A 27903-nucleotide genomic window follows, 5' to 3' on the forward strand; every position below is an offset into this window, starting at 1 on the left:
GTTGTCACATTTGATGTAGGTACAGTCCTCCTCTTCATGCCCAAGCTCTTTCACTATCCCCTTCAACCAAATTGCTTGGCACGCACACATTGCTGCTGCGAAAAATTCTGCCTCAGTTGTTGACAGGGTCACAATTTGTTTGTTTCTTCGAACTCCATGAGATGGCTCCTGAGCTTAACAGAAAAACATATCCACTCATACTCTTGCTTTCCTCCATGTCTCCGGCATAACCACTGTCAGTGAATGCCATTAGCTTGTCACCACCTTCATTCTTGTAGTAAATGTTGCAGTCTACTGTGCCTTTTAGATACCTGAGGACTCTCTTGGCAGCCTACAAGTGAAGTTCAGTGGGTTTTGCCTTATATCTGCTTAGTAGACTTGTAACAAACATTAGATCAGGCCGTGTAGAAGTTAGGTACATTAAACTCCCTACAAGCTGTTTGTAGTAAGTTTCATCAACTGTGACACCATACTTATCTCTCCCTATCTTGGACCCTGGCACAATTGGACTGGTAACCATGTTGCTCTCCATCATTCCAAACCTTTTCAACACCTCCAATGCAATGAATGCATATCTTCTTTGAAAGATAAAATTCCCTCCTGGTTTTTGTATCACTTCTATCTCAAGAAAATAACTCATGCTCCCCATATCAGTCATATCAAATTCTCTCATCATGGAAGTCTTGAATTCAAGCAACAGATTAGCATCATCACCAGTAAAAATCAAATCATCAACATATAAACTTACAATGATGATCTTGCCTTCATTGCTCCTCTTAGTGAACAAAGTTTGCTCACTTTCACATCTCTAAAAACCTTCACTAACAAAGTATGCTTCAATGCAGTTGAACCAAGCTCGGGGAGCTTGTTTTAAACCGTACAAGGCTTTGTACAATTGATAAACGATATGCTCCTTTCCCTTCTTCTCATATCCTCTAGGTTGTTCTACATGAACCTTCTCATTCAAGTCTCCATGAAGAAATGTTGATTTGACGTCTAATTGAAAAATTCTTCACTTCTTTTGAGCTACTAGAGCAATGATATTGGTTCTCACTGTATCTAACCTTGCCACTGGTGCAAATACTTCTGAATAATCAATGCCTTCTCTTTGTGAATACCCCTTAGCTACGAGACGAGCCTTATGCTTGACAACTTCACCATGCTCATCACGTTTTGTTTTGTAAATCCATTTGACACCAACTTTCTTAGCTCCTACCGGCAATTGAGTTAGAACCTAGGTTTTGTTCTTCTCGATGGAGTTGATCTCGTTATCCATGGCTTTTCTCCATTTATCTTCTCTTATAGCATCTTCAAATAAGGTGGGATCTTCTTCCGGTGCATTTTGCACCATATACACTGCCTCCTCTTCTTCACTCAGACCCTCACCACTCACATAATCTTCTGTCCAGTATGGTGGTCTTCTTTCTCTCCCTTCAACTAAGCTACCCTTAGAGTGACCTACTTCTCTACCCTTATTGCCATTGACCTCGCTAGTGCTTCCAATTGCTTCACTAGAGTTTTCTCCATCCTGTCTTTCACCATTCACCTCAACATTACCGTCACCAACATCACCTCTATTTTCTCCCTCATTTTCTTCATCACTGAACTCACCATCATCACCCCAAACCAACTCTGACCTAATTTGGTCCTCATATTTTTCACCCCAATCCCATTGCTTATCTTCCTCAAACACAACATCTTTACTCACAACCACCTTTTTTGTTTTCGGATCAAATAGCCTATAACCTTTAGACTCTTCACTGACTCCCAATAAGATACAAGGAAAACTTTTATTATCTAATTTACCTCATTTTGCTTATGGGATGTGGACATGTGCAATGCAGCCCCAGACTCGAAAGTGAGCAACAGATGGTTTAACACCACTCCATGCCTCTTGTGGTGTGACATCTTTCACGGCTAAAGTAGGGCACCGATTCAAAACATAGAACGTCCAAACCACTGCTTCAGGCCAAAAAGACTTCGGCATCTTCTTGGCATATAACATGGAGCGTACCATGTTCATCACTGTTATATTTTTCCTCTCGGTGACGCCATTTTGTTGTGGCGTATATGCAGTAGTGAGCTGCCTCTTGATTCCATGCTCTTTGCAAAATATATTGAATTCATGTGATGTGAATTCTCCTCCCCTGTTAGTCCTTAGGCACTTGATAGACACTTCTGCTTCTTTTTCCACCAACTTTTTAAATATCTTAAAACAATCCAGTGCTTCTGACTTCTCAAGCAGAAGGTACACCCATGATTTTCGACTAAAGTCATCTATAAAACATAAAGTGTACCTTTTTCCACTGGTGGATGTAAGGGAGATTGGCCCACAAATGTCTGCATGAGTCAGCTCCAGTACTTGACTTGCTCTCCACAAACTTCTTTGTGGAATGGCGTTCCTGTGTTGCTTGCCATTGAAGCAATCGGTACAAACAACCTGTGAAGCTTTAAAGTGAGGTAGACCATGCACCATTTTCCTGAATTGTAATGTCCTCAGCCCTTATGACTCAAGTGTCCATACCTCTGGTGCCACAGGTGTGTCAAATCTGAGGAGCTTGTATGAAAACATTCTTCTAGTTGAGGGAATTTTGTAGAGGCTGAAGCTTCATTCAGGATGATGACCATACGATTAACACTCATCAAGGTGTACACAATCAACCCTCTTTGTGGAAGGTAAATGCTGCATGCTCCTTCTTGGATCAGGATTGCCAAACCCTTTTCCTGTAGCTGCCCAATGCTCAAAAGATTGTTCCTAAGATCTGGAACATAATACACATCTCCAACAACAAAGGCAGCACCATTGAACACTAGTCTTACACTTCCCTTCCCAGCCACACTCATCCTAGTGTTATTTCCAAGCTTGACTGAATGCGTAAAACTAATATCCAAACTAAAAAACATACCTCGATCACCACACATATGATTTGAGCACCCAGAATCTAGGAACCAAGCATCACTCCTCTTTGCTTCATGCATCTCCACATACAACATTAGGAGCAGCTCATCTTCTTCATCAAGCTGCGCATAATTGGCCTCTTTGTTCCACTTCGGACATTCGTACTGAAAGTGTCCAATATTGTGACACTTAAAGCATTCTATTGTTGCTCTATTGAAGGACTGTCGTCCTATCCCTCGACCTCTTCCTCTGAGAGTTGCTCTCCCCCGACCTCTAGCACCAACTCGATCTTCAATCTTCAAGGCCTGATCTTCCTCTTCTTGATTCAGCTTGTGGAACTTCTGCTCATGAACCACTAGTGAACTCTGAAGCTCATCAATTGAGAGGGTGTCTATGTCCTTCGACTCCTCGATAGACACCACTACATAGGTGAATCTCTCAATCAACGTTCTCAAGATCTTCTCTACCACTTTGGAATCCGGCATGGTTTCACCATTGCTCCTCATTTTGTTTGCTACAGCCATGACCCTAGCGAAATATTCAGTGATTGTCTCGCTTTTCTTCATCTCTAACACCTCAAAGTCTCTTCTCAAATTAAGCTTGAAGAAGAGACCTCTTAACTCGAGCATTCCCACCAAATTTCCTCTTCAGTGAGTCCCAGACGGCCTTTGAGTTGTGTCTGTCCAGAATTTGCTCGAAAGTGACTCTGTCAATGGCCTGGTACAGGTAGTGCATCACCTGGTGATCCTTGGTCCTTGCATCATCCAACAACGATAGCTGCGCATCTGTCAACCCTGTTCCAGCTTTTGGTTCCTCGAAACCATTCTCTATGAGGCTCCATAATCCCTTCGATCTGAGGAAGTTTTCCATCAGCTCTCCCCAATGGTCATAGTGGACGCCATCGAAATGAGGGATTTTTGTATAACTCTTATCCTCACTCATCTCTCTCTCTCTGTGTTTCCCTCTCTAAGCTGCAGCTTTACTCTATTCTCAGGCCCAGTGGGGGCTCTGATACCACTTTGTTAGGAATGAGAACTTGCAACACACTAAAACTCTCTAAACTGGATTGATGATCATTACTTATTCAATTATAACTCTGGCTATTATATAGCCTCAGACTCTAACAAACTAAATTGAAAACATGCTCACATATCGGCTACATGCAGCCACATGCTTTAACAGAAAACAAAACTAATTCAAAGCATAACCTAATCCTAAGGACCAGGACTTTATTCAACTGAATAACAAACCCTAAAGACTTGGACAACGCTCTTCAATGAGCACTGTATCCAAGACATGGAAATCACTACCAATCTCTTACTTTTCTTTTCCTCGTAGCACTCGTCATATCAACTCTATTGACAAATCATTGGCAATACTCCATAAAGATCAAAAAAGAATAATTCATTGCTTTAGGGTAAGGCATAATATTGTAGCAGAGTCTGATTATATTCATGTCGACCGCTGGCTAAACTTGATCACCAAACACATTATCCGAGAGATAGTGCTAGATTTCCCGTACCACGGCAGGTCTAAAAAGTACAGATTTCCCTCCTACTAGTTTTGATGTTGGGTCGTTAATGGTTAATTTTGAAGTTATATTACTGTGTTTTGGACGAAACCCTAATTCAGAAGGACACCGGATTTAATCGGCTCAAAGAGCTCACGTTGTTTGAGACTGATTTTGATGGAGTAGTCGTGGAGCTGCTTTCTAGATCCCCTAATCTTGAGATATTGATACTCAAGCCATCTCGTGGAAGTATAGATAAATATATTGAACTTTGTGTTCTTCCCAAGCTCAAGAAGGTTGAATTTTGGCCTCAAGGTTATAGCTACAAGATTGAAGCAGCCAATCTTCAAACTCTTATACACAACGATTGTATGGCCTTTAGCCCGCTGCCGGACATCGGAGCACTCAACTGCGGTAACATAAAGGAGATCAAAATGTATACCTTGGCCATTCTACCGTTACCAAAGAATATATTGTGAAACTTATTTCTAAGTTTCCATTTCTTAAGGAGTTGATCTTGCGCACTTCCCTCTCATCAAAGGAGCAGAAAGGCTCTTGTCGTCTGGACGAGTTACAAGATTACTTTACTTCTAAGGTTCCAAATCTTCGAGCTTGCCGCTTAAGGGGCTGTTATGAGCATTATGGCAATTCAATTACTTCTTTTGTTAAACATGAGGAGGAGAACTTGGGTTCCAATTATTAGGCACCGTAATTCTCTTATATTTTTTCATTTTTTCATGGCTGTAGTTATAAGGCAATTAGTTGTTTTGTTTAACAACAGGAGGAGAACTAGGGTTCCAATTAATAGGCATAGTAATTCTCTTATATTTTTTTCATGTTTTCTTGTGCGGTTAAAATCAAACTGTTGTTTTTATTCAAAAAAAAAACAAACAAACAAACAAACTGTTGTTTAGCATGGGATATCCACCTGACTGGTTGTTATCCCTTGTTGAACTTAATGTAGCTGATTTAGACTTGGTCACACCATTTGGTGATCTCATGCATCTGATCTAATACAAACCCTCGCATCCAAACTCGACATTTGCAAAACAGAATTCAAGAGGTACCAAACTTCCAATTCCCATTACTTTTAGCAACCAGTGTGATCAATGGAAAAGGTTAATACATATAAATTAGGGCCAATTTGGCTCTAAATCCAATATTTGTGTTTGTCATGGATGTCAAGAGATGAAGTTTAAGAGATCCTTTTGTATTACTCACCTTCTGCAAAAGGAGTAACACAAATGAAAAACAAACAATTTGTTGGAAAACTCTCTATTGATTCACTTTTACTCACTTTCCTTATTCCTGGTTTGTTCAAATGAATCCGCAGAGTTTGAAATATGATTAAGAGCCTCCTTCAAAAGAAGGATTCCCTAATATATGTGCGGCTCCCCCCAATCTGATCCAATTATCCATACAGGTCCAAATCTGAGGTCCTCTCAAGCAATGGCGGAGCTAGGATTTTAAAATAGGGTGGGCTAAAAAAAAAATTTCTTAAAAGTTTACTAATGCTTTCAAATTATTATTTTTTTCTTAAGTTTTACAAGTAATATGTTTTATTCTTTTCTTAAATTAAACTACATTATATATTAAATACATATTAAATAATCAAATAGCTAAATGACCCAAAAAATCAACATTATAACGTGTGATAGAAATTCGATAACAAAAGTTTAAGACAAAAGAACACACCTACTCAAATTATACCCCGCGCCCTTGAATAGAAGCAAAAAATTTTAGAGTTAATTAATTCGATTCAAGTCCTTTTTGTTATATAAAAATTAGATTTAGTCCGCACATATTTTCTTGTTAATTGCGGTCCATTTGCTTTTTTTAATAGTCCAATTTGCCCTTAGAACCAAATAAGGTATATAATTTCAAATTCATTAATTAATCACAATTTTAGCTCAATTTTAAATTTTAAATTCAAATTCCAAAATTTACAATTCATCAATAAATAATTTTCAGACAAAGAAGACTAAATGCATTCATATAAACACAATATACCTAAGATGTAGGCCTAATACTTATATACCTACATGGCTACATTATAGGATGAAAAACATTAGAACAAAAATTCAAACATTATTGCTTCATTTGTATCTATATAGTAGGTATTTAAAGTTGTATCGTAGAGATTTAATCTACCTAGACATACGAAGCAGGGAAAAAAAAAACATAGAATATAAATCAAAAGGTACAAATATGTATATATAGAACTTATACCTAATTAAAAGATAAAATGTATGAAAGAGAAAATGTGAGACAATGATGGAACCTTAGATATAGAGAAATAGAGAAACTTGATTTTTTTTACAACTTGTGAAATCTTACCTATAAATAAGGCATGTAAATGTGAAATAAAAATATCTAATCAAATTCTAGGACAAATCGTACCTATAACACCATAATCGATTCTATATTAAAGGTAAGTAAAAACTTCTTACCAAATCTATAATAAAGGTAGCTGCGAATTCTCTCTAATCTTGGATTAACAATACTGTAAATGTCTCCTTGTGCAAGCATGGAAGCAACCCATTGACTAATGTGAATTATCTCTACAGTTTCTGATATAACAGGTCGGTTTGTGATAATTTCCAACACAATCCCAAAGCTATAAACATCACTTTTCTCATTTAACCTGCTTGTTAGGTAGTACCTGCAGCAAAGCCAAACCATGCAACTCAAATCACAATGATTTCGCAAAATTACAACGTTGGATTGAAGTTTGAAAAATAAAGATTTGAAAACTAATGATGATCAATAAACTAAAATTAATCTAGAAGTACTACTTACTCTGTCAAGGTACCCGGGAGTACCAACAACGCCAGTTGTTATATGAGTCACAAGATCTGTAGGGAAATTTCTGGATAGGCCAAAATCAGATACTTTGGCTTGGAAGTTTTCAGTCAGCAAGATGTTTGCTGATTTCACATCCCTGTGAATTATAGGTGGCTTACCACCATAATGCAGACACTCCAATCCTGCATTTCAAAATTCATCACAAAAACTTTCAACAAAAAGAGGTAAAAACATGGACCAAAATCATTAAGTTGCTGACCTTGTGCAGCGTCTACTGCTATTCGAAGTCTGTCTTCCCAACCCAAAATAGTGGAACTGTCATCTAAATCCATGGTAAGGTATGATCATTTTATATAGGGTGTAGAAAAATGATGGTAAGGTATGTAAAATGATCATAAGTTATAATTTTTTTTAATGACGATGCATCAATTAAGGGTATTGTTGTGCTAATGACATATTATAATTGATATGGTTTTTATGAATACCAAATTGATTGAAAAACAACATTAACTCTCAATTTATTGATACACAAATTATTGATTGTTTTGAGTAATATTGTGCTGGGTAAATTTGGTATGTGAAAAAGTAGAAGTTGACTCATCATGCTAATATAGGAAAGTAAGCTGATGTGGATGCTTAGTCACTGGACCGCAATTAACAAAACTTTTCGTCCGGATTACAATCAAAACAGGTCATGGTTTTTGGACTTATAACTAATTAACTCAAAATTTTAATTATAGAATATGTATTATAATTCTCAGTTGACTCTTTTTCAGACCTAATTTACCCAAAAAAAAAAAAAACACAAATTTTTTATGCGAGCATAATACAAAATAAAATCAAATCAAATACTTCAAGTAAATAAATAACATATCTATACTATTATTAAGAGAAAAGGCTTTGTTAGCCAAAATTGAAAATTTTGACAGATTTAACCCTGAAATATTAAAAAACTTTGAGAATAAATTAAATTAGAAGGATAAATAAGACAATTATAAAATAAATTTTTATTAAGAAAATTAAAAAGAAATGATTCCACAACAAGAAATGATTTTTATTAAGAAAAAAAAAATTCCGTACACATGTCTGTATGTGATTGCAAACTAGTGTATGACTAAAATAAGAAAAAAAATAACATATGGGCTAAGTTTGGAAATTTGAGGTGGGTTAATTTTTAATATTTAATCTATTAAACCATAATTAAACTACAAATTTATGTTTTTTTTTTCAAAATCTGGGGTGGGCTGCAGCCCAACGGAGCCCGTGTGTAGCTACGCCTTTGCTCTCAAGACAAGGAAAAAAAATCAACCAAATGGAAACGATTTTGTCATCGAGTTCTGAAAAATAAATAGACATGCAAGATCAATATTTCAAGATGATAACAGAGACTAAACAAATTGATCTGGCTGATTTTTTTTTTTTTATGATGATCCATGAAAGGAGACCCAAAAATACATAATGGTTTGGAAAGTTGGAGCACATTGCAGGTGGTATTGTGAATTTGTGATATGAAAAATGGGCTAGCTCCCTTTCTATTCTTATAACTTAATTATAAAACTGAGATTACTACCAGAACCAAAGCTGTCATTAGAACTCATATCTTACCTGATGTTACTTATGTTGCCAATAAGGGAATACAAAATAAAGAAAGGTATAATTCTTCATTTGGCTGAATGTAGCAAGACTGCTATAAATTAGGAAACTGGATTTTGATGAGTGAATTTCCATCGACATGTTGTGTGTCAAGTTACCAAGCAGGGGAACTTAATTTGATAGTAAATACAGAGAATTTCAAGCTTAAACTTGACCACAGGGGAGGGGCAGGGTTAGACGTTGGAAATCAAACTTATGTATATAACTATAAATCCCTACTAAACCCTCTTAGTGTAAAATGTTACGTCGAGGTGTAGTAAGCCTCACCACATAAATAGAGAGTTTATTACTTAATGAAGAAGAAAAAGATTCATCGGTTGGAAATCTGATTGGTCCCCCTAATTCATCTAGAAATTAACCCCCTCTTAAGTCGAGTCTTGCTCTCCATGCTATTAAGTTTCTATAAAACCTAGCTAACATCTCCCACACCACACTAGTTTCTAAAATCCACCTCCTGTCTTCAAAGCTTAGGGTACTTTCTTTAGCCTCAAATCCCCCGTATATTATCTTCTTTATCTCTCCATCGATCCATTCATCAGTTTAAGTTTCTGTATAGAACAAATCCCAGAACAAAGATCACAAAGAAACACTAGCTGAAAGAATTAAGTTTTCAATTCATGGAGGATCATATGCTTCTGCCTGGCCATAGGTTTTGCCCCATGGAGGATGAACTACTCTTGTACTACCTTAAGCCCAAGGTGAACGGGAAGGAGGTACCTGGAAAAGAATCCCTTATTTGCGAGTTGGATCTTTATGGTGACCAAGAACCATGGAAGATATGGGAAAGATTCGAAGCAAGACGGACAAACGACTTGAGGAAGAACAAAGATCTCTACTTCTTCACCCAAAAGAAGAAGGTCAGTGCAAAGGCCTCGCGTATAAGTCGGAAAGTTGGGAGTGGAACTTGGAAAGGCCAAGTCGCAGCCAAGAACATATATCTTCTTGATGAGAATCAGAAGCCAACAACCACTCTTCTTGGTTTCAAGAAAACCTACACCTATCAGAATAAGCGTTCTGTGCATCATGGCCGCTGGATCATGTATGAGTTCGAACTTCATAAGTCGCAACTCCTGCCCAAGAAACAAGTAAACAAGAATGACTATGTTCTTCGTTTACTTAGGAAAAATGATGAACTGCCGGAAAGGAAGCGAAAAAGGCAACAAGAAGAGGAGATGCTTGAGGAGGACTATGTTGAGGATGGTGATGGAGATAATGATTTGAACTGCGATCCTGCATTGTTGCTGGAGGAGCCGCATGAGAAGCGGCAATGCCTCCTACCTTGCTCCGATAATAATGTCGCAGCACCATCACTGGAGTGGGCTGAACTAGAACAATGGTTCGACCAACAATTCTTGCAGCCAACACCACTAGAAGATGAGCCAGCTGTTTCTTTGCAAGTGTATGAGGACTTGGGAGTGCAAAAACCCGTAACTGAACTACAATTAAGGGATGAAAACTTGGGGCAGCAAAGTCATGATATACCAACCAATACAGCTAATGAAATGATGAGTGGCCTTGACTTTCACTGTCATGCTTGGACACAGAGCTCTGGGATCTTCTAAGGGATTGGGACTGCATTGGCTTGTGGGAATGATACAGTATTTATTACAATTTGAAACTAGTTGTGTTCTTGGCACTATCAACTTTAAGTGTTTGTACAAACCTTGACCTCTGTGTAAAATTGAAAAAATATGTTACACTGTTTACTATCAGACTATAAAAATGATCAGACCAGGAAGTCTAAAGAGGATAATTAAAATCTCATCAAGAAAAAAGATAGAAAAATGATCATGATGATCCCAAGTAAGAAAACAGAACTAAACAGGTTTCATAACATATCACTTCAGTAGCAAAAGAAATACTACTGCAGTGTTGCAAAACAGGCAATCAGAACTGGAATCGTCCTCCCAAGTTTAACATCAAATTCCAAGAGTAAACAACACAAGGTTGGAAAATGCTGAGACCCTACATGAACCCTACAGGTGCTATCGAGGTCCTATCAGCTGGAAAATTCATTTCAACTCGGCATTTGTTTCTGATGTACAATTAGTACCTAATAATCTGGTGGTCACTTTATCATTTAGTTGCCTTCATTCTCATATCTCAATGCTACCAGTAAATTAGAAATGTCATGCATAAACTATCGGTGGTTCCCAATAGATATATGTTCGGAACAAGTCAATGATGTTCTGAAATTTACCAAACAGCTAGCTCTTAGAAAAACTAGTTGTGCTTGCAGCATTCCAAAACTGGTTACCAAAAGAGAAAAGAAACGTGAAGTAATTCTACTTTGAAATTAAGAATTATCAGTCCAGTAGAAAGCTTCACACAACTGCCATAGGAAGTCAAATTTTAGTACAAACCTTCATCTTCCAAACCATTTTGATCTGCGGTTTGTACTGGTTCCGTAAATTCAATATTATTCCTAACTCAGTTTCCAAAGTCATGCAATTTAACAAGGCGGTTGTCACAGCCTCTTAAGCTTTACCACCCCAACTCGTCCTTCAAACTTCTCGATCAAGTGTATCTTCTCTATCGAATGCATGTTCTTCAGTTGACAATCAGAAAGTACATGGTATACTGAAGTTCTGGGTTAGCTTGTTGACCATCATACAGAAACATATTTTTTTCAAGTTTTAACTTCAACAATCTTTGAGAATCATCTCTGATACAAAATCAAAACCTGTTGTATTTCTATTCTTTTTGGAAATAAGAGTTAGAGTTAATTCCTTTTTTTTTTTTTCTGTTATTTGTTATTTCTTTATTCCATCTCAGATACAGCTACCTCTATTCCTAATGTTATCATTCTTTTGGGTCTGGGATCCTTGACAACCCATCGATGATGTATAAAGATCCCAGAGAGACACCACAAGCTGCTTCATCTCCTCAGACTTGGTCGATCTTCACCATATCGTCATCCATTTCGGCCACTATTTTCAAACTCTTAAGAAGTTTATGAGCTTGTGTCTTGGATCCAAGACCAATGTTATCAATAACAGTTGATTCATGTCTTCAGTGCTTCCAAAATACTTTAAAAACTTGACCTACATCCTCACTGCCATATCAAACAGGATATTCTCTCTGTGTCACACTGTCACTTACAGTGCACATTTCAGGCTTATCAACAATTCATCAATCTTACCCTCAATTGTCACTAATTCATGGAAAGCACGGATCCTTATTGTGACATCATAGAAGACTATCGAAAAATTCACAAAAACTTCAGCTCTGTCCAAATCTGCATCAACATGTGGCCCTACCCTTTTCCTACTCATTTTCTGTTTTCCATCAACTTGAACATCATCATCTTCATTGTCATCAAAGTATTTGAGAGACTTGCTCTCCTCTTTCTCTGCCCTTTTATCAAAGGTTTTTTTTGAGTTCTAAAGCTATATCCATATATATAGATGGAGTTCCACCTTGTTGGGACTTGGGACATCAAAAACACACACTCTCTCAAGCTTCTCCTCTCAAGATAGCTTTTTAAAAGTGTCCAACATAATTGAAGAACTCGTCACATAACTCAATGCATTCCTTATGGAAGCAATTGATTTGTCCACCATCTTAAGTCTTGATCTCACTATGAGGTTCAAAATGTGGGCTTCACCTATACTGGCCTCCTAGAACATGTGGTTTCTCGCCACCACTCATCTTCTTATTCCTAATGCAATCAAGTGCAACTTTATTTGCACTTGCATTGTCAACAGAAATGGTTAACACTATCTCTACTTCCGAATCAATCAAGCATGCCTCCAATAACTTTCCTATACTAATGCCCTGGTAATTAGGAATAACACAAAAGTTACGTATTCTTATTTCAACCATCATAAATAATATGGGCAGTTAATACCATGTAATTTATATTGTGAATGGATATTTGTGTATCAGTTGTTAAGCAAACACAGTAAGACCTCAATTTCTTCTTAAGCTTTATTTCATCCTTAGATGTTGTAGAAGAAATTGACTTCGCTTCGACTTGTTTGTTTTGAATTTTGGTGGGATTGTTTCAACTCTCTGGATCTTTTGTTGTTGTTGTTGCAGACAATGGAACGATAGTATTCTCAGATTCCTGCATATTTGAGAGATTGAAGTTGAAGTTGGGGTGGATGGCGTTTAATGTAATGGTTGAATTGAGTTTAGATGGTTTTTAGAATTTATTTGATCAATTTGGGAAGGGGAAGAACACAAGGGAAGAGTGGAGAGAATTTGAGTTTTATATGGGAATCTAGCATTTCGATTTTATATGGTAGAGTGATTTCTGTGGACTTGCCAAACAGCCAATAATATGACCAAATTCAGTATGATTTGATTTTACGAACCCTATCATATTCAAGACCCGAACACAGTGCTCATTACTCATGTAGCTCGAATGGGCAGGCATCCCCGAACAGAAATATAGTACGTAGTTACTTAACAGACATCAAATTTTGGCCGACATAATATGTGCTTCCATTAAGAACAAAACCAAAACCCTTTAGAATCAGGATCAATGCACAGAATTTTAGATACAACGACATAGCCTCTTTCACTCCCTCTTTCTCTCTCTCTCTCTCCGTCTCTCTCTTTCCCCCCTCATTGTCTCTGCCTTCCCAAGATGGAGATTACTTGCAGTTCAGTCCGTTTCTACTAATGTTCCATGTTACACTTGGCAATGAAAGCAATTAATGGCAAGCAGCCATGATGATACAAGCAGAAAAGGGCTGAACTTCACAAGGAATTAAACAATTCTAACAGTTTTTGTTTCCCAGGTAGAAAGCATATCAGTGCTCAATAGTCCATCAACTCAGGTCTTCGGAGGCAGAGTGCAAAATCACCCCTCTTAGTTCTCTTCAGAGGTCGATCTGCAGATATCCCGGCGACAAAGTGGGCATACCCTGCATACCAAATATAAGATAGCAATTTTCCAGTATTAGAGGGGTCAAAATGTCAGAAACAAGCATCTTCATATCTTGAGCTTATGCTAATGGACTGATAATCATCTCTCATATCTTTTCTAAGCCAGCTACTACGGAAAAGAAAATTATACATCTCAAATTGTGCTATGCAATCAAGTATGTCTTCAGTGATATCAGTCGCAGTAGAAGATTCTTATATACTATGTATGTATGTATGTATATATATATATATATTCATGTCTCTATTCCAAACCTGTGAATCTCCTTGAGCCACTTGTCAATACAAGCTTTATGAAATTCATGATTACAAGGCAGTATCCGCATTTCATCTCCTTCTTCATACTCCACAAGGCATATGTAGCATCTGGTAGATTAGAGGATACCAAAAGCAAAGAAATTAAGATAGTGCCACAATATAAACAAAAGGCATTTTACGATCTTGTTCTCAATCAAAATCATTAAAAGAAACGGAAAGAGTAAATGAAGACACTGCAACCACGTCCCAAAAATTGTCTTTGAAAGAGAAAAAAAAAAAAAAAACTGTTTATCAAAAGAGATGGATAATACACCTCCAGCTACCCTATTTCAATACAATTCCAAAGTTTCTACTACCACTGAATGCAAGTTTAGATAACATCCACATGCTATACAAGTCAGTAACTGTTACTGAACCTCACCCTTTCCTCATTATGCACGAGAAACTTGCAACAAAGTAGGAAATGAATTGATGCCTTGTGATATATCTTTCCATGGGCTTCGACTAAAGCCTCGAATCACAATATCGGTATACCAGCCGTTTTCTTAGAGCCAGCATTTACTTCTAATGCAGCATACCATAAAGAATCTCTTTCTTCGCAATCACCAAAGCTACTTCCAAAGCACTGCCTCATTTCTTTTCATAAAAACTGACAACCAAGGTTGAGATGTAGAAAGAGAGATGCAGATATGATCATAACCCAAAGTCACAAGGGTGGTTGCAAGAAGCTGCTGAGACTAGAGGAATGTTTTTTTTTTTGGGAGGGGAGTTAGGAAAGCTGAAACTCTGGCATTAAGCTGTTGTATTGGCTCTTTCTGGATGAATCATTTACCAACTAGAATTTAGTCAAGTCCTGTGGTCCCTGGGAATCCCGTATGGTCTGGGGTTGAATACCTCAAACGTATATAACTGTTTGATAGACTTTCCGGCCTCTCAAAGTTTGCTAGGGTTCAGGGAGGTACTTTTTTTTTATTTTTTATCTAATCTTGTGAATCTGGGTATTAAACTAATCACTTCTTGTGTCCAGGTACGTAATTGATCGGTTGCGTTTTGCTATGAACTAGCCACTCATGATGAAAACCCTATTATTGTGTGTACCTAAACTAGCTAAATTGGTTGCATCAAACAAAAAACTAAAACACCAACTGTCTTATTAATGTTTGTATCAACATCAAGTCATGACTACAAGCTCACACAAGACAAAACTAAGAACGTAGCTCAAGTTACCAGATTTAAGAAAATTATAATGAAAAAGAAAAAGAAGCTACTGACTTGGTAAACGAACTAAAATCATTGTTTACATATCCTACAATTTTCAGTGTCTAGAGCAAGTAAAGGAAAAATGTCCTTGGCTAAATATTAATTGGAACGTGTCAATCACTAGCACAATTTGAAAATGCCACTGCCTCTCATCAAAACAATGCAAGACAGAAAAAGTCTTGTAATCAGGGAACACAAAAATAGAACTAAAGCAACCTGTCCGCAGAATCTACAGTAAATTGAATGTTATCTAGTAGATAAACCAAGTAAGATACTTACTGCGCAGCCTCTTCATGCTGATGTTTTTGCAACTTGGAAAATAATTTGACAGGCAAAGATTCTACAACTTCATTAGGTGCAGGAACAGATCCAATTGAAGAAACAGAAGGTCGGGAGGATAAAACCACAGATTGCTGGTGAATTTCATCCAGAACCTAATTAAATTAAGTATAAAGGGTTCAACTTATGCAATAAGAATGGCTGAGGATACTGTAATCATATACATTAACCTTACCTCAAACAAAGCCTCAGCCAACATAACAATTCGGGATATGCTTGCCCTAGCACTGCTGTTATCATTTGGATGGGCATCTCGGTTACTTGAACGACATGTACACCGACCGGTTCTCTGCTGACCAGATAATATACAAGACCTCTCATGTCCAGACACATTTTCAAAACGGCTCCCTAACCGCTGAAGTGCACGAACCTGCAACAAGTGGCATGTGTATCAGATGACCAAATGAGTAACATCTAAAATTATAAAGTTCATAATGGAAAACAGAAGGCATGGGAAAACATCTCGAGAACAGATAGTTAAGAGTTACACAGCATGAATAAGTTTAGATGCTGCCTTTAAGTTCATACTGGAAAACAGAAGGCATGGAAAAACATCTTGAGAACAGATAGTTAAGAGTTACACAGCATGAATAAGTTTAGATGCTGCCTTTAAGTTCATAATGGAAAACAGAAGGCATGGGAAAACATCTCGAGAACAGATAGTTAAGAGTAACATAGCATGAATAAGTTTAGATGATGCCTTTAAGCACAGTCTATAGTTCTATATTAAAAACCAACCACCAGGAACAATAAATTTTAAAATGTCCATAGAAAGGCAGCCAACTGGTTGGCGCACCAAGACCATCCACATATGGGATTAAAGTAGGCATAAGGCTGTTAATTTAAACTCTGCACAGAAATTACAGACCTGTGATCAAATAGAAAATCACATGCCTGTGGGCTATACATTATTCAATACTCAATCTTACCCCAAAGTATCAAAATTTACTCGGAACAGGAATATATACAAACCTGAGATCTAATTCTTCTCCTCCGCTCGAGGAAATTTGATCTGTGTTCGAGTAGATCATGATACCTGGCTTCTCTCGGTCTTATTGTTTCCGCCTCATAGTCTTGGTTGCTAAACAATGAATTGGACATATTGGATGGAGGATAACCAGACCCATTTTGCAAATTTACAACACTACTTTCAGGTGCCAATGTCCCTGTATCATCCCCCTGATTTGTATCTCTCACTTCTCCCTCTTGTTGCAAAGAAGAAAATGCTAAATCAGACAAAGATGATCGACGAAGAACCCTGTCACGAAGTCTCCCAACACTTAAGGTTCTGCTAAAACGAACATTTCGTTCTACAGGTTCCTGAGATACTGGGTATCTGTTAAGTACCCCTATTATTCTACCATTAGCATTTCTGCCATCTTGTATAGAAGAATTTGTCTGATTATCTTGCAAATTGTCAGAAAAACCAGATTCCACATTATTTAATCCTAAACTACCAGAAGTGTCTTCAAAAAAATGTGTAGGAGTCCTATTAACCAGTGATTCTGGAAGGAATTCACAACCTTCTCGACTTTCATCTCTACCAACCAAACTGGTAGAAGGTCCCGTTTGCAGATGTAGGTCATCATCATTATTCAATACTGTGACACTTGTTGATGATACAGGATAAGACCCGGATGACCCCAAACTGGTTGCTCGGCTTAGCCTGAAGCTTACATTGCCAGGAACAAAACTAAAACGGGAAAGGAAACGACTTGAAGGATTCAAAGATGGAGCAGCAGAATCTTGAGCAGAGCCGGGACCAGTTCTGGAGACAGTATCAGTGATGCTAGCATCACCCCATTCATTGAGTTCAGCGTTTGAAGATATACAAGGCATTTCATCAGATTGTTCAATGTTAACCTTTCCGAAATACTCCTTTGCACGATCCTGCTCTGTGACGGTCTGGTTTGTACAAGGAGCAATAATTCTATTTCCTTTGTTCCGATGTTCACAGACCTACACCATGAGTTGCACAACTGTTAGTAAATAACTGCTGTCCAATTAGCCCCACATCAGTTAAATAGATAAAAGTTATAGATAACCCCTTATTAGAAAAATTAGCCATGGACTACATTTGAAAAGGAGGATCCAAGTTAGAACACAAGGCTCTATAGTCCAAACTTGTTGGTGGCTGTTAAACATTTTCATCAATAGGCCTCTCTTTGAAGAATATATGTCTTCAAAAACATTTCTTACTCTATAATATGGCAAGCATGATCGATACACTAACTAAAAGACGACAAATGGTTTTCACACCAAAACTTTTGAAAACGTTTATCTTGACCATGCCTTAAACTCCTCCACTGAGGGCACTGACCTTGACAGCCTATCTGGTGTCGAGAACTATAAGTAATCCAGCGAATGAAAATCGAAAACTAGTTGACCTATTCTCTTCAAAACAACTTCAGAGAACAAAATTTCCAATCAATGGGGCCCCAAAGGCAATCAATGGGGCTACCAAAGACTAATTGACCTGAACAATGTGATCCTATAGGAAACTACCATTTCACAAAAAAAACTACATCAAATTGCCAATGAAAATTCAAAAACCATTCCAACCAAATTTGCGTTCATGCTTCAAAATCCAACACAAATTCAAGGCATTCCGTATGATAAGTCCATTAAAATCTAGAATCACATGCATATCTTTGAATTAAAGCGAGAAAGAGTGACCTGCTCGTCATCGTCGGCGTGGCGAGATCGAGATTTGATTCCGAGACAAGACGAGCGGAACACTCTGCCGGCGATGGATTTGGATCGTCGCCTCCGACCACTATCGCCGGACGACGACGACGACGTGGCTTTGCTGCCGCTCGATCCCATCTTCTCTCTCTCTCCCTCCTCCAAATCCAATGCGCCTAGAAATGCGATTCAAAACCGCGGAATTGGGATCTGGAGGAGCATTGGATTTTCAATCATATTTATTTACGGCTTAAAACCAAACAAGGAAAGAAATCTTGGATAGAGAAAGAGAGAGGTGGCAGTGGCTCAGTAGATAGATAGACAGAGACAGAGACTGAGTAAAACTTATTAGTTGCAGAAGCGAGAAAAAGAGAGAGAGAGAGAGAGAGAGAGATGTGAAAATGAAAGCAAGGCGCTTTTTTGAGGCTTTTTTTAGCCAAAAGCTCATCTGTGTGACTCGTGAAATCAGAGAGAGCCGCAGAGAGTGTCTCTGCCTCTTTTTGCGGGATTTCAAAATTCCTGCCTTGACCTCATACGTAGTACGTGAGGCTAAATTTGAATCTCCCCTATCTTACACGGTGAATTTCTTGTTTTTCCATATTTGTCCCTCCAATAGTCCAATGAACGAACGTTATCGGTCACATTTGAGCAGATATATGATTTTCCTTAAACGTCATTCAATTATTACATTAACTTACGTCATCTTTAAAAAAAAAATTTATTAATGTATTTTCGGTGGGTATAAGCCGCGAATAATAATGCACAGGTAATGGTTTCCCATTTGTAGCGTAATTTTTGGTGGATTCTGGGTGCCAAAAATTGTTCACAATTTCATAGTGAAATTCAGTCCATGTCTGTGTCTCTACTTCTCTTTTCTCTATCTTTTTTTTTTTTCCTCTCAAATTTCTCTCCCTAGCATGGCTCTTGTTTGTTGGACTCGCTGTGGTTATCCGAACACGAATATCTAAAGTTAAAAAATATTCTTATACATCAATCTTTTCACGTCTTGCTCGTATGATTTTCCAACTCATATTGCAAGATAATGAAATTGCAAACCAAAAACTCTCCGCTCAACCAATCCCTAAGCCTCAAGCACCCGCAATTCTCGCTCAATTTGCAGTTGATATTGCGCTCTTATGTATTTTTGTCAATTTACTTTTGCTGAATTTGCTGAGTTTGTGCTTAGCCTCATCTATATATTAACCCAAGAACTGGACTCAAGAAGACAATTACAAGGCTTGACTAACACACACCTATTAGACTTGGAAGTCCTTGGCAAAGAAATCCAAATACTCTCATTAATTAAGAAATTAGGGAAACTGTTTGTTTATATGTGTGCTTAGTATACTAACATTTTCAATGTAATTCAATTTATCCCATAACTTGATCCCAATAAGAAAACCTCTTTCCTAGGTAACACCAACCACCCTCTCTTTCTCATTATTTCACTCTATCATGTTTAGCCAAACCCGAGCTCATTTTTATTTTGCTCGGAGAGCAATGCTATTTTTAGACTCATTGATATGGTGGAGCAGCACCTTAGGGGTTACGACTCAGACATGAAGGTTCTTCGGGTGCTGCCTAATGTAGTGCTGGTGAGGAAGCATACTGGGGTTGTGGTCGAATCGAGAGGGCGTTTTGTTCGGTCACTGGGTCCTGGGTTCCATTTCTCTCTTTGTGCACGAGGGAGAAAATCTAGAACGTGCTAAGCACCCAGCCCCAGATGGTGAACAATATTCCAGAAATGGTTTTCGAGTCCAAAGATGGAAATTGGTTTTTCCGAATAAGTAATGACTTTTTAGGTTATCGATGTGGCTGTTAGGATTTTAGAGTTTTTCAGTTAGAGTTTATGATTATGTTAATAGCCTACCTATTTGTTAGGGTAGTGCAGTTATTGTTTTGACTCTTTCATTGCACATTTACCAAGTTAGTTTTTTTTTTTTTATTTGTCAATCACACGATGTCCTCAAAAGCTTCCTAGGCCCAGAGACTAATCTGTGCTCGGGGGATCTTGTCAGAACGCTTCCTTCCCCTGGCCACCAAGAATATATTGGGATTTAACTCCAATAAGCGTCGGCGGGATTCGAACCCGAGTGTGGGGGTTCCACACCTGGAGGCTCTTACCAAGTTAGTTGATAACATGGGCTGCTTTTAATCTTTCTGTTAGGGTTTCATGTAAGGCTATATAGCCAAAAGCTGTTGTTCAATAAAACTTAAGTCATTCTCCCATTTTGATACCGAGTTTGTGTTATCAATTCAAGCTGGTATCAGAGCTCCCTCAAGGGGCCTGATCGAGTGTGGTTAGGAATTGCAGTTTCCTAACGAAGGTGAGAAAGAGAGAAAACAGAAGGTGAGAAAGAGTGAACAAAAGATGGCAACTGAAGGAGGCAGCTTTGTCCAGCCTGCAATACCTAAGTTCGATGGCCACTACGACCATTCGGCCATGCTCATGGAGAATTTTCTCAGATTGAAAGAGTGTTGGATTCTCGTGGAGACATGATATGTTGAGCCAGAGAATGAAGCAGAAGTCACAAAAGCACAACGACGAAAGCTAGAGGAGATAAAGCTGAAAGATCTGAAAGTGAAGAATTATCTCTTCCAAGCCATAGATCGAACAATTCTGGAGACCATACTCCAGAAAGATACCATCAAGCAAATCTGGGACTCTATGAAGAAAAAGTTTAAAGGGAATGCAAGAGTCAAGACTCAAGAGGTCACACCTTCAAGCTCTCAGAAGAGAATTTGAAACCCTAGAGATGAAATCCGGTGAAGGAGTGTCACTGGATTCCGATGCTTTCTCTCACGTACTTCGAGAGTCGCCAACCTTCCTTTCCTCGGGTAACTGGAGTCCTAAGTCCCGACATTTCGATAGTTCATATCTCATTAAATTAATAATTGAAATCTCGACGATTAGAAATCGTACAATCAAGTTTTCCTGGTTTGACCAGGAGTTGACCAATTTGACCACGTTTGACCAATCGCAACAAGTTCGACAATTAACCCAAATTACCGAACATTCACTTGAAGTTTACGATATTGACCAAATATATATTAAGTGCACCCAATTTACTAAGGCCACCCAACACATATATAATTTCTTTTCTTTACTTACTATCAATTTAACATATGCACAAGCAAAGATCATGTTTCCGATGTCCAATTCACATTTTGACGCATAGTAATTCGACAAAATTTACTATGGACACCCACACTTTAATCTCAAATATGGTTTACTCAAAACACTAAGGACACCCAAACTTCATAACTTGATCATTTTTCAATTTTCAACAACCATATACACAACTAATATTTTTCACTGAAATATTTATTCCCTGCCCAATTCACCAACAATATTTCTCACCCACTTTAACCAACATGAGCAGAACATCGATATCCAAACCATAATAAAAATATCAAACTATTAACTCACAACAACTCAACAAACTAAGCACACAACCATGGCAATCCGAGCTCCATCACAACTCCACAGTTCATTGCACAAATAAACAATCGATTCTAATCCAAAGTTCACTACCAGCAACAGATTCTGATTTGCACAACAAGAACCAAACTTCAATTCAAGAATTCGGATTATACCTTCAAGAATCGATTAATGATGAACTGAGGATTCAATGCTTCTCCAAACTAGTACTTCTGGAATTTAGTTCGAGTCTGAATAGACACTCATCTACACATGCAGGTTAGGCATAAACCAAGCTGAGAAGAGCTCGGAAAACTGCCGGCTTCGAGGAACCGCGACGGGGCCGTAGCTACCCAGAAACGCAAACCATCAAAACACAATCCAATTTTTTTTTTTTTTTTTGACTTTGTCAAGGGGAACCCAAAGGCTTCCTAGGTCCAAGATAAACCCCTTTGGCGCATGTGAAATGCTCCAACTGTGCATTGCAGCACAGTGCCTGGTCACTTTGACAGCTTTGGGGTTCGAACCTTGGTTGGGGAGCACACCCAACTAGGCAAGAACCACTAGGCCACTTGCAGTGGTTAACCCAATCCAATTTAAAAACTAATTATACAGACATGTAGAGCAGGACGAGGAGAGGAGGTTTTGTACCACAGACGGCCTAAACGGTGGCCGGAGTCGCCGGAAGTTGCAGAGGTGGCCAGAGAAAGCTCGGGGCTTCCCGTCGTCGAGACTCCTTCTCCGTTCAGTGCATGGATGATCAGAGGCTACAGGGAGGTAGGCGACAGTGAGAGAAGAGAATGGAGCTCGCGCGGAGGCCTGAGGTGGCCGGACAGTGTCACTATAGTCGGGTTAGTTCTCGGGTCGATGGAGTCCGGGTCAGAGAGCACCGAGTTCTCTCGTTCTCTCTCTCTCTCTCTCTCTCTCTCAAATCTTCCTGTGTCTTCCTACTGTTCCCAAACTTATATAGATGTGTCCAATTAATGATAGACGGCTAGGATCAAGCAGTGGGAATGGTGGATGGCTAGGATTGCTCCACTTGTTTTCTGTTTCTTGAATTAATTTCCAAAATCCCAAAACTTCGGAAAGTCACGATAAATAGCTCGGTTATTCGAAAAATTTCCACAAACTCATCGTGTTGCGTACCTTATTATCCAACTCCTGGTTTGAGGATTTCATTTTATGAAAATTTCTGAAAATTATCTTGAGCGCCTGACTTTTATCGAGATCGCTAAACAATTTGTCACACGATCCCCACTAAGCTCGATACATTTTTCTGGGGCTCACAAATTATTTTATAGAAATAAATATTTGTTTTAAATAAAATGGACTTGATCTCTATGGTTCATGGGTAAGTAAAAACAGGTTTTATTTATAAAAATGAATTTCTTAGTTTTTAGTGCATGTGAACTATAGTTGGTATTAATGGTCATTCCTGTGTGGATAACTACGTATATATATTTACGTGAAATATATATTCGATGGTGTGGCATTGGGTAAAGTAATGACTATGATTTGACTGAATTACCATTCCGAGCATTACTCTTACAAGAATATAATTGTTGATTTGATTATGATAAAGAGTAATTGAGTAGAGTGTGGTATTTGGGTCGTGTGGACCTTCAAAATGTTCGGTTTGAGTATCATTTGTCACAAAAGTGATCGAGGCAATTATTAGCGTATGCTTGAACCTTGGTCAAGGTGACAGGCTACGATTAAGTTAGAACTCTAGTCTGTCTGCCAATGCACTGCTTGGGGGATAACCTTGAGTTATGGCGCTCTTGAGTGCAATGTACTTCTTGGGGGATAATTTTGAATGATCGTGCTCTTGAGTACAATGTACTGCATGTGGGATATATAGTGTTATCGTGCTCATGAGTATATGTTTGTGTAAAAGAAAGTGCGGTTGTCCTTTCTTAGATGTCCCCATGGGACTTCGGAATGAATGAATTGTGAAGTTGATGTTTGATTTCTTTAATTTAATTTTGTAAAGGATATTGATTTAATAAAGGTTGTTGTATTATTTCCTTTTATTTGAATTTACTCATACAAGCTTTGCAAAAAGCTTACCGGGTTTTGTGTTTGCAATCCCGGTACACTATTCAAACAGTTTAGCGGATAATCCTGTAGGTCAGGACATTTAGGGTGGAGATCGAGTTGAGTAGCGCTTTTGTATTAGGCTCAGACCTAATTAATTTGTGTATGAATTGTGTATGCTCATTTTGAGCTTTACATTTTATTTGGTGAGTGAGTGTTGTAATAATTAGCTCAAAGAAATTGAGATGTGTAATTTGAGTGGTTTGTTGTGTGGTTTATTCAAAAAAAATTCTAAACGATTAATTAAATTAGTTGAATTTTATGTTCTGGATTTGAATTTACTTATTCAAAATTCAGGGCATGACAATAACCATGCAAGCTGCATATATGGCTGAGATTACGCGAGCCATGCAAAGTAATAATCAAAGATTCCTCATACATTGCAATCAAGGACACAAAAAGTTTGGGTAAGGGAAACAATTGCTTTGCTCGCAAATATCAAGAAAGGCATATTCTGAATATCAATCCCGTTCCCCTGGTCACCTACTGATGACCATGGCTCATTTGCTCAATAACCATTAGATATGACCCATATTAATCTAAGGGCTGAAAAATAATTGCTCCACTTAAATTAAAATATATTATTTAACATTTATTTAATCACTTTCAATTACTTTATCATCTTCATCAATTAAATTTTTTTATTGATATCAACAATCAATCTTCCACATTTCCACTCTTCTCCTCTTCTCACAGTCCCAAATTTTCAGAACCCAAATCGTTCCCGTCGGTGAACCATGTCAAGAATTTGATATCAAACACGTCTTCTCTTCTCAATACCCAAAAGAATTCTACAACCCAGTTCTCATCCCGGATTCGTTCCTGCTGAAGACCCAAAATAATAGCCTAGCTCCGTGGTCGTCGCCGCTCTCCACCACCTCCTATGCCGTCGCTCTCCACCTCCTACGCCCTCTTTGGAAAGGTACCTTCTCTATCTCTTTTTCTTATCTATTATGTAGTTGAGAGTTTTCCAAAAGATTAGTGAAGCCGAAATTAACATTCTTCTACGATCTCATATGAAGTTTTACTTGGAAACTACTGGGTTTAAACTTGGATTAGTTCTCGACCTCTTGTTTTCTGAAATGGTTTCTATCAATCTGTTTTTGTTTCCTTGGTGAAATGTTTCCATCAAGTGTGCACTTTCTTTGGCCAAATTTTGAATCGTGTAAGTGAAACAAGATTTGACCAGTTGAATTCAAAGAATATTTGGAAAGTTGGGGTTTTTATTATGTTCTTTCTTTACTATTTGATTTGCGCTATGAATATTTGCATCTTTTAATTTATATTCTATGATTTCTATTACAATACATGCATTAGTTGTTGGATATTCGATTTGTTTTTGGGGCCTTTGGTTAGTTTGACATGTACAGATTTGTTAAATAGAAAAGAGAATTTAATCTTCATATTAGTCTTCATATTGGAGAAGATGTACACATAGTTTCTTCTGTAACCTCAACAAGAATAAACTCTCTCTAGAAACCCTAGCCGCCGACACTGTGCTAGCGCCTGTCCGGCTACGCCCCGGCAATGGCGACGGCCTCTGGCCTAGCCAACGCACGTTGGGTGCGCCCGGACGGGTAATTAAGGCTGTGCTTCAGGCTTGGAGGAGGAGATCCGGGGATGTCCTACCCTCTCTTTCTCGGTGGATGGTGTAGTCGAGCTGTGGTTGCAGATTGGATCGGTGCGGACTCAGGGCTCTGCTGGGGAGTTGCGGCTTCGGGTGACGGTCTGCATTCGGAGGGCCACTTCGCCGGATTGGATCTGATGTTGGCTCGACTGGTTGTCAACAGTGATCGGGTTGCCGGCTTGGTTATGGCGCAGAGTTCAGGGTGCGGCCTGGTGTGGGATTGGGATGATGATTGGTGGTGTTTCTCACTGGTGGTCCAGCGGTGACGACGTCTTTCTGTCCGACATCAGTGGTGGAGATGGGGGGCGGCGCGGCGAGGCTGGTCTAGGGCCGGGAAGGGTTGGGGACGACAATCTTCTGGGTTTGCTTTCTCTGGGCTTTGGCAGTGGCTGTGGGCCTATTATGGGCTGCAGTTTGGGTTGGGGTCTGTGGGCCCTGCCTTTTATCTAGTTTTCTTTAGTCAATAATTCCCTATTTTCAGGGACAGTCTAGGCACTTCTGTGCACCTAGTTTTAGCTATTGGTTTTGGTCTTGTCGACTTAATTCTCAGTGTCTCTAGTAGTACACCAATTGAGGTCTCTAGGCGACTAGATTACTGGGTAATAGTTAGGTTGGGAGGGCCGGATCCTTCTAGCGCCTCCGGCGTAGTACCAAAGGGGGCTCCCATTATGTTCTACGTACCTAATTGTACAATGAGTAGGTTTATTTCTATGTACCACTGTGGGTACTACCACTATCTTCTTGTCTGTCTAAATGGCAGCGGAAGGGTATGTAATAGCCTATTCTGGCTTATGAATATATTTATTGCTTGCGGGCACTTCAAAAAAAAAAAAAAAAAATATTGGAGAAGATGTAAGTAATTGTTGTTAGCTATGGTTGGTTGAGTTTGCTTTTATTTATTCTCTGGGAATAGTTGTTGATTGTTGTTTATGATTTTTTGGAAGTTAGAGTTCATGCATTCTTGGTTCTAAGATACAACAAAATGGTGATCAAGAAGAAGCTCCAGCCAATATGCAGTCTCCTAGCTAGCCTAAATATGACAAATGTTGTTGGGGTGTCTATGAAATGTAACTTTGCCTCAACAGGTTGAAACTGCCAAGTGTTGACAATAGTTCCTCAGAGGTTTACAAACAGTGAGTCAACAATCTGCTTAAGTACCAAGTTCATGGTTAGCATGGTTAGCTTATTGAAGTTCTAAGTCAACAATATGCTTATGTACCAACCGTAGATGAACTCTACTTTTAACTTGAGAGTATAAGGATGTTGAACATTGTTGTTTCGGTTGACTTGGCAACGTTTGGTGTATATATTGTTGAGCATGTTGCCACTGAAAGATGTTAGACTCTCAATTCTCAATAAAAGTGTATTTGTATGACTACATTTTTGAATTGTTACTTGTTACTGATTTCCAAGTAAAGTTTACACCAGTTCATATCTCCTCTTATATCTTTCTTCAAAGGAGTGCATATATTAAAGCTTAAGTGTTTGACATCGAAATATATCAATTTAAATGCTACACTTCCATTTTTTCGACTCAGAAAACTAGTTGCTCATAAGTCAAAGGAAAGAAATTTCACTAGATCTCAGTCTACATGCGTATGAAATAGATACCAGGATGTTTTTGACCTTCTCATATACAAAAAAACTCTCAACTTACAAGAAGAATGCAGTGGCCCCAAACCACTGCTGCAAGTAAATTATCTAAGCAAAAATCTACTGCAAGTAAATTATCTATGCAAAAAGTAGAACTCCACAAGTAGTAGAATATGTCACACATAGCAGGACTTGCACAAAGCATCAAGACTATCCAAAACATGCTCTTAACTACAAATTTCCTAAAGCTTGTTTTGTCTGTTACCTGCATAAATTAATATATGAATTCAGTTTTCATGAAGAAATAATACCACGTATAGAATTTCATTACATTATTATTAGAATACCAAGAAGAAGAAAAAATGCACACACACAAGCATCAAGTGGAACAACTTACAAATTATAGTCATCAACCAAGTAATCTTGTTCACCCAATGCATTGTTGACATCATTTTCCACATTCTCTGACATAGCAAACAAAATGCTTTATCGACTTCAAAGGAGTAATCTTTTAGAATAGAAAACATAGTGTTTGCGTATATAAACCAAAACGCCCCTATCAAATGTGCATGTCTTTTTAGTATGTTTAGTACTTTGACATTTAGAACAATGTCTGACTTTTCTTTTCCTGTCTCTCCATGATGTTATGCGTTTTCCACTACCTTTAGTCTTCACTAGAGAAGGATCTAGGAAACGATTCTCTTCAGAAGTTCCTACTAAGGAATTGTTGATAAAAGCTTGCCCAATAAAAAGATTTAGTTTCTTAATTTGCTCCATAAGTCCTTCAAATGCCTTTTGCACAAGTTCAGTCTCCTCTGGTGAAATTACCACCTCATCAATTAAATTGGATGTAATTTTGAACA

At 38.3% G+C, this 27903-nt stretch overlaps 3 protein-coding genes across 4 annotated transcripts; 1 reads left to right on the forward strand and 2 right to left on the reverse strand.

Annotated features, from left to right (window-relative positions):
- Positions 1-4522: 4522 nt before the first annotated feature.
- On the reverse strand, positions 4523-7546 carry LOC112177786 (probable LRR receptor-like serine/threonine-protein kinase At2g28960). Its single transcript, XM_024316041.1, has 5 exons — positions 7474-7546; positions 7222-7396; positions 6914-7071; positions 5631-5633; positions 4523-4818 (listed from the first exon to the last, which is right to left on the reverse strand). The coding sequence occupies exons 1-5, from the start codon at positions 7544-7546 to the stop codon at positions 4523-4525; spliced, it is 705 nt and encodes a 234-aa protein (XP_024171809.1).
- Positions 7547-9484: 1938 nt separating this feature from the next.
- LOC112177787 (NAC domain-containing protein 67-like) lies at positions 9485-10429 on the forward strand. Its single transcript, XM_024316042.1, has one exon. It carries the CDS (start codon positions 9485-9487, stop codon positions 10427-10429), a length of 945 nt encoding a protein of 314 aa, XP_024171810.1.
- A 2874-nt stretch (positions 10430-13303) lies between these two features.
- LOC112175181 (uncharacterized RING finger protein C4G3.12c) lies at positions 13304-18808 on the reverse strand. 2 transcript variants are annotated; one of them, XM_024312844.2, is made up of 6 exons: positions 18294-18808; positions 16590-17576; positions 15793-15987; positions 15558-15691; positions 14016-14126; positions 13304-13741 (listed from the first exon to the last, which is right to left on the reverse strand). In XM_024312844.2, exons 1-6 carry the CDS (start codon positions 18441-18443, stop codon positions 13687-13689), a joined length of 1632 nt encoding a protein of 543 aa, XP_024168612.1. In that variant the 5' UTR covers positions 18444-18808; the 3' UTR covers positions 13304-13686. The 2 variants fall into 2 exon arrangements, with proteins under 2 accessions (XP_024168612.1, XP_024168611.1); XM_024312843.2 differs by having other exon boundaries at positions 15558-15712; positions 18294-18806.
- Between the last annotated feature and the right edge of the window lie 9095 nt (positions 18809-27903).

This window comes from Rosa chinensis, chromosome 7, assembly GCF_002994745.2.
Source record: "Rosa chinensis cultivar Old Blush chromosome 7, RchiOBHm-V2, whole genome shotgun sequence".
Classification (NCBI taxonomy): Eukaryota; Viridiplantae; Streptophyta; class Magnoliopsida; order Rosales; family Rosaceae; genus Rosa; species Rosa chinensis.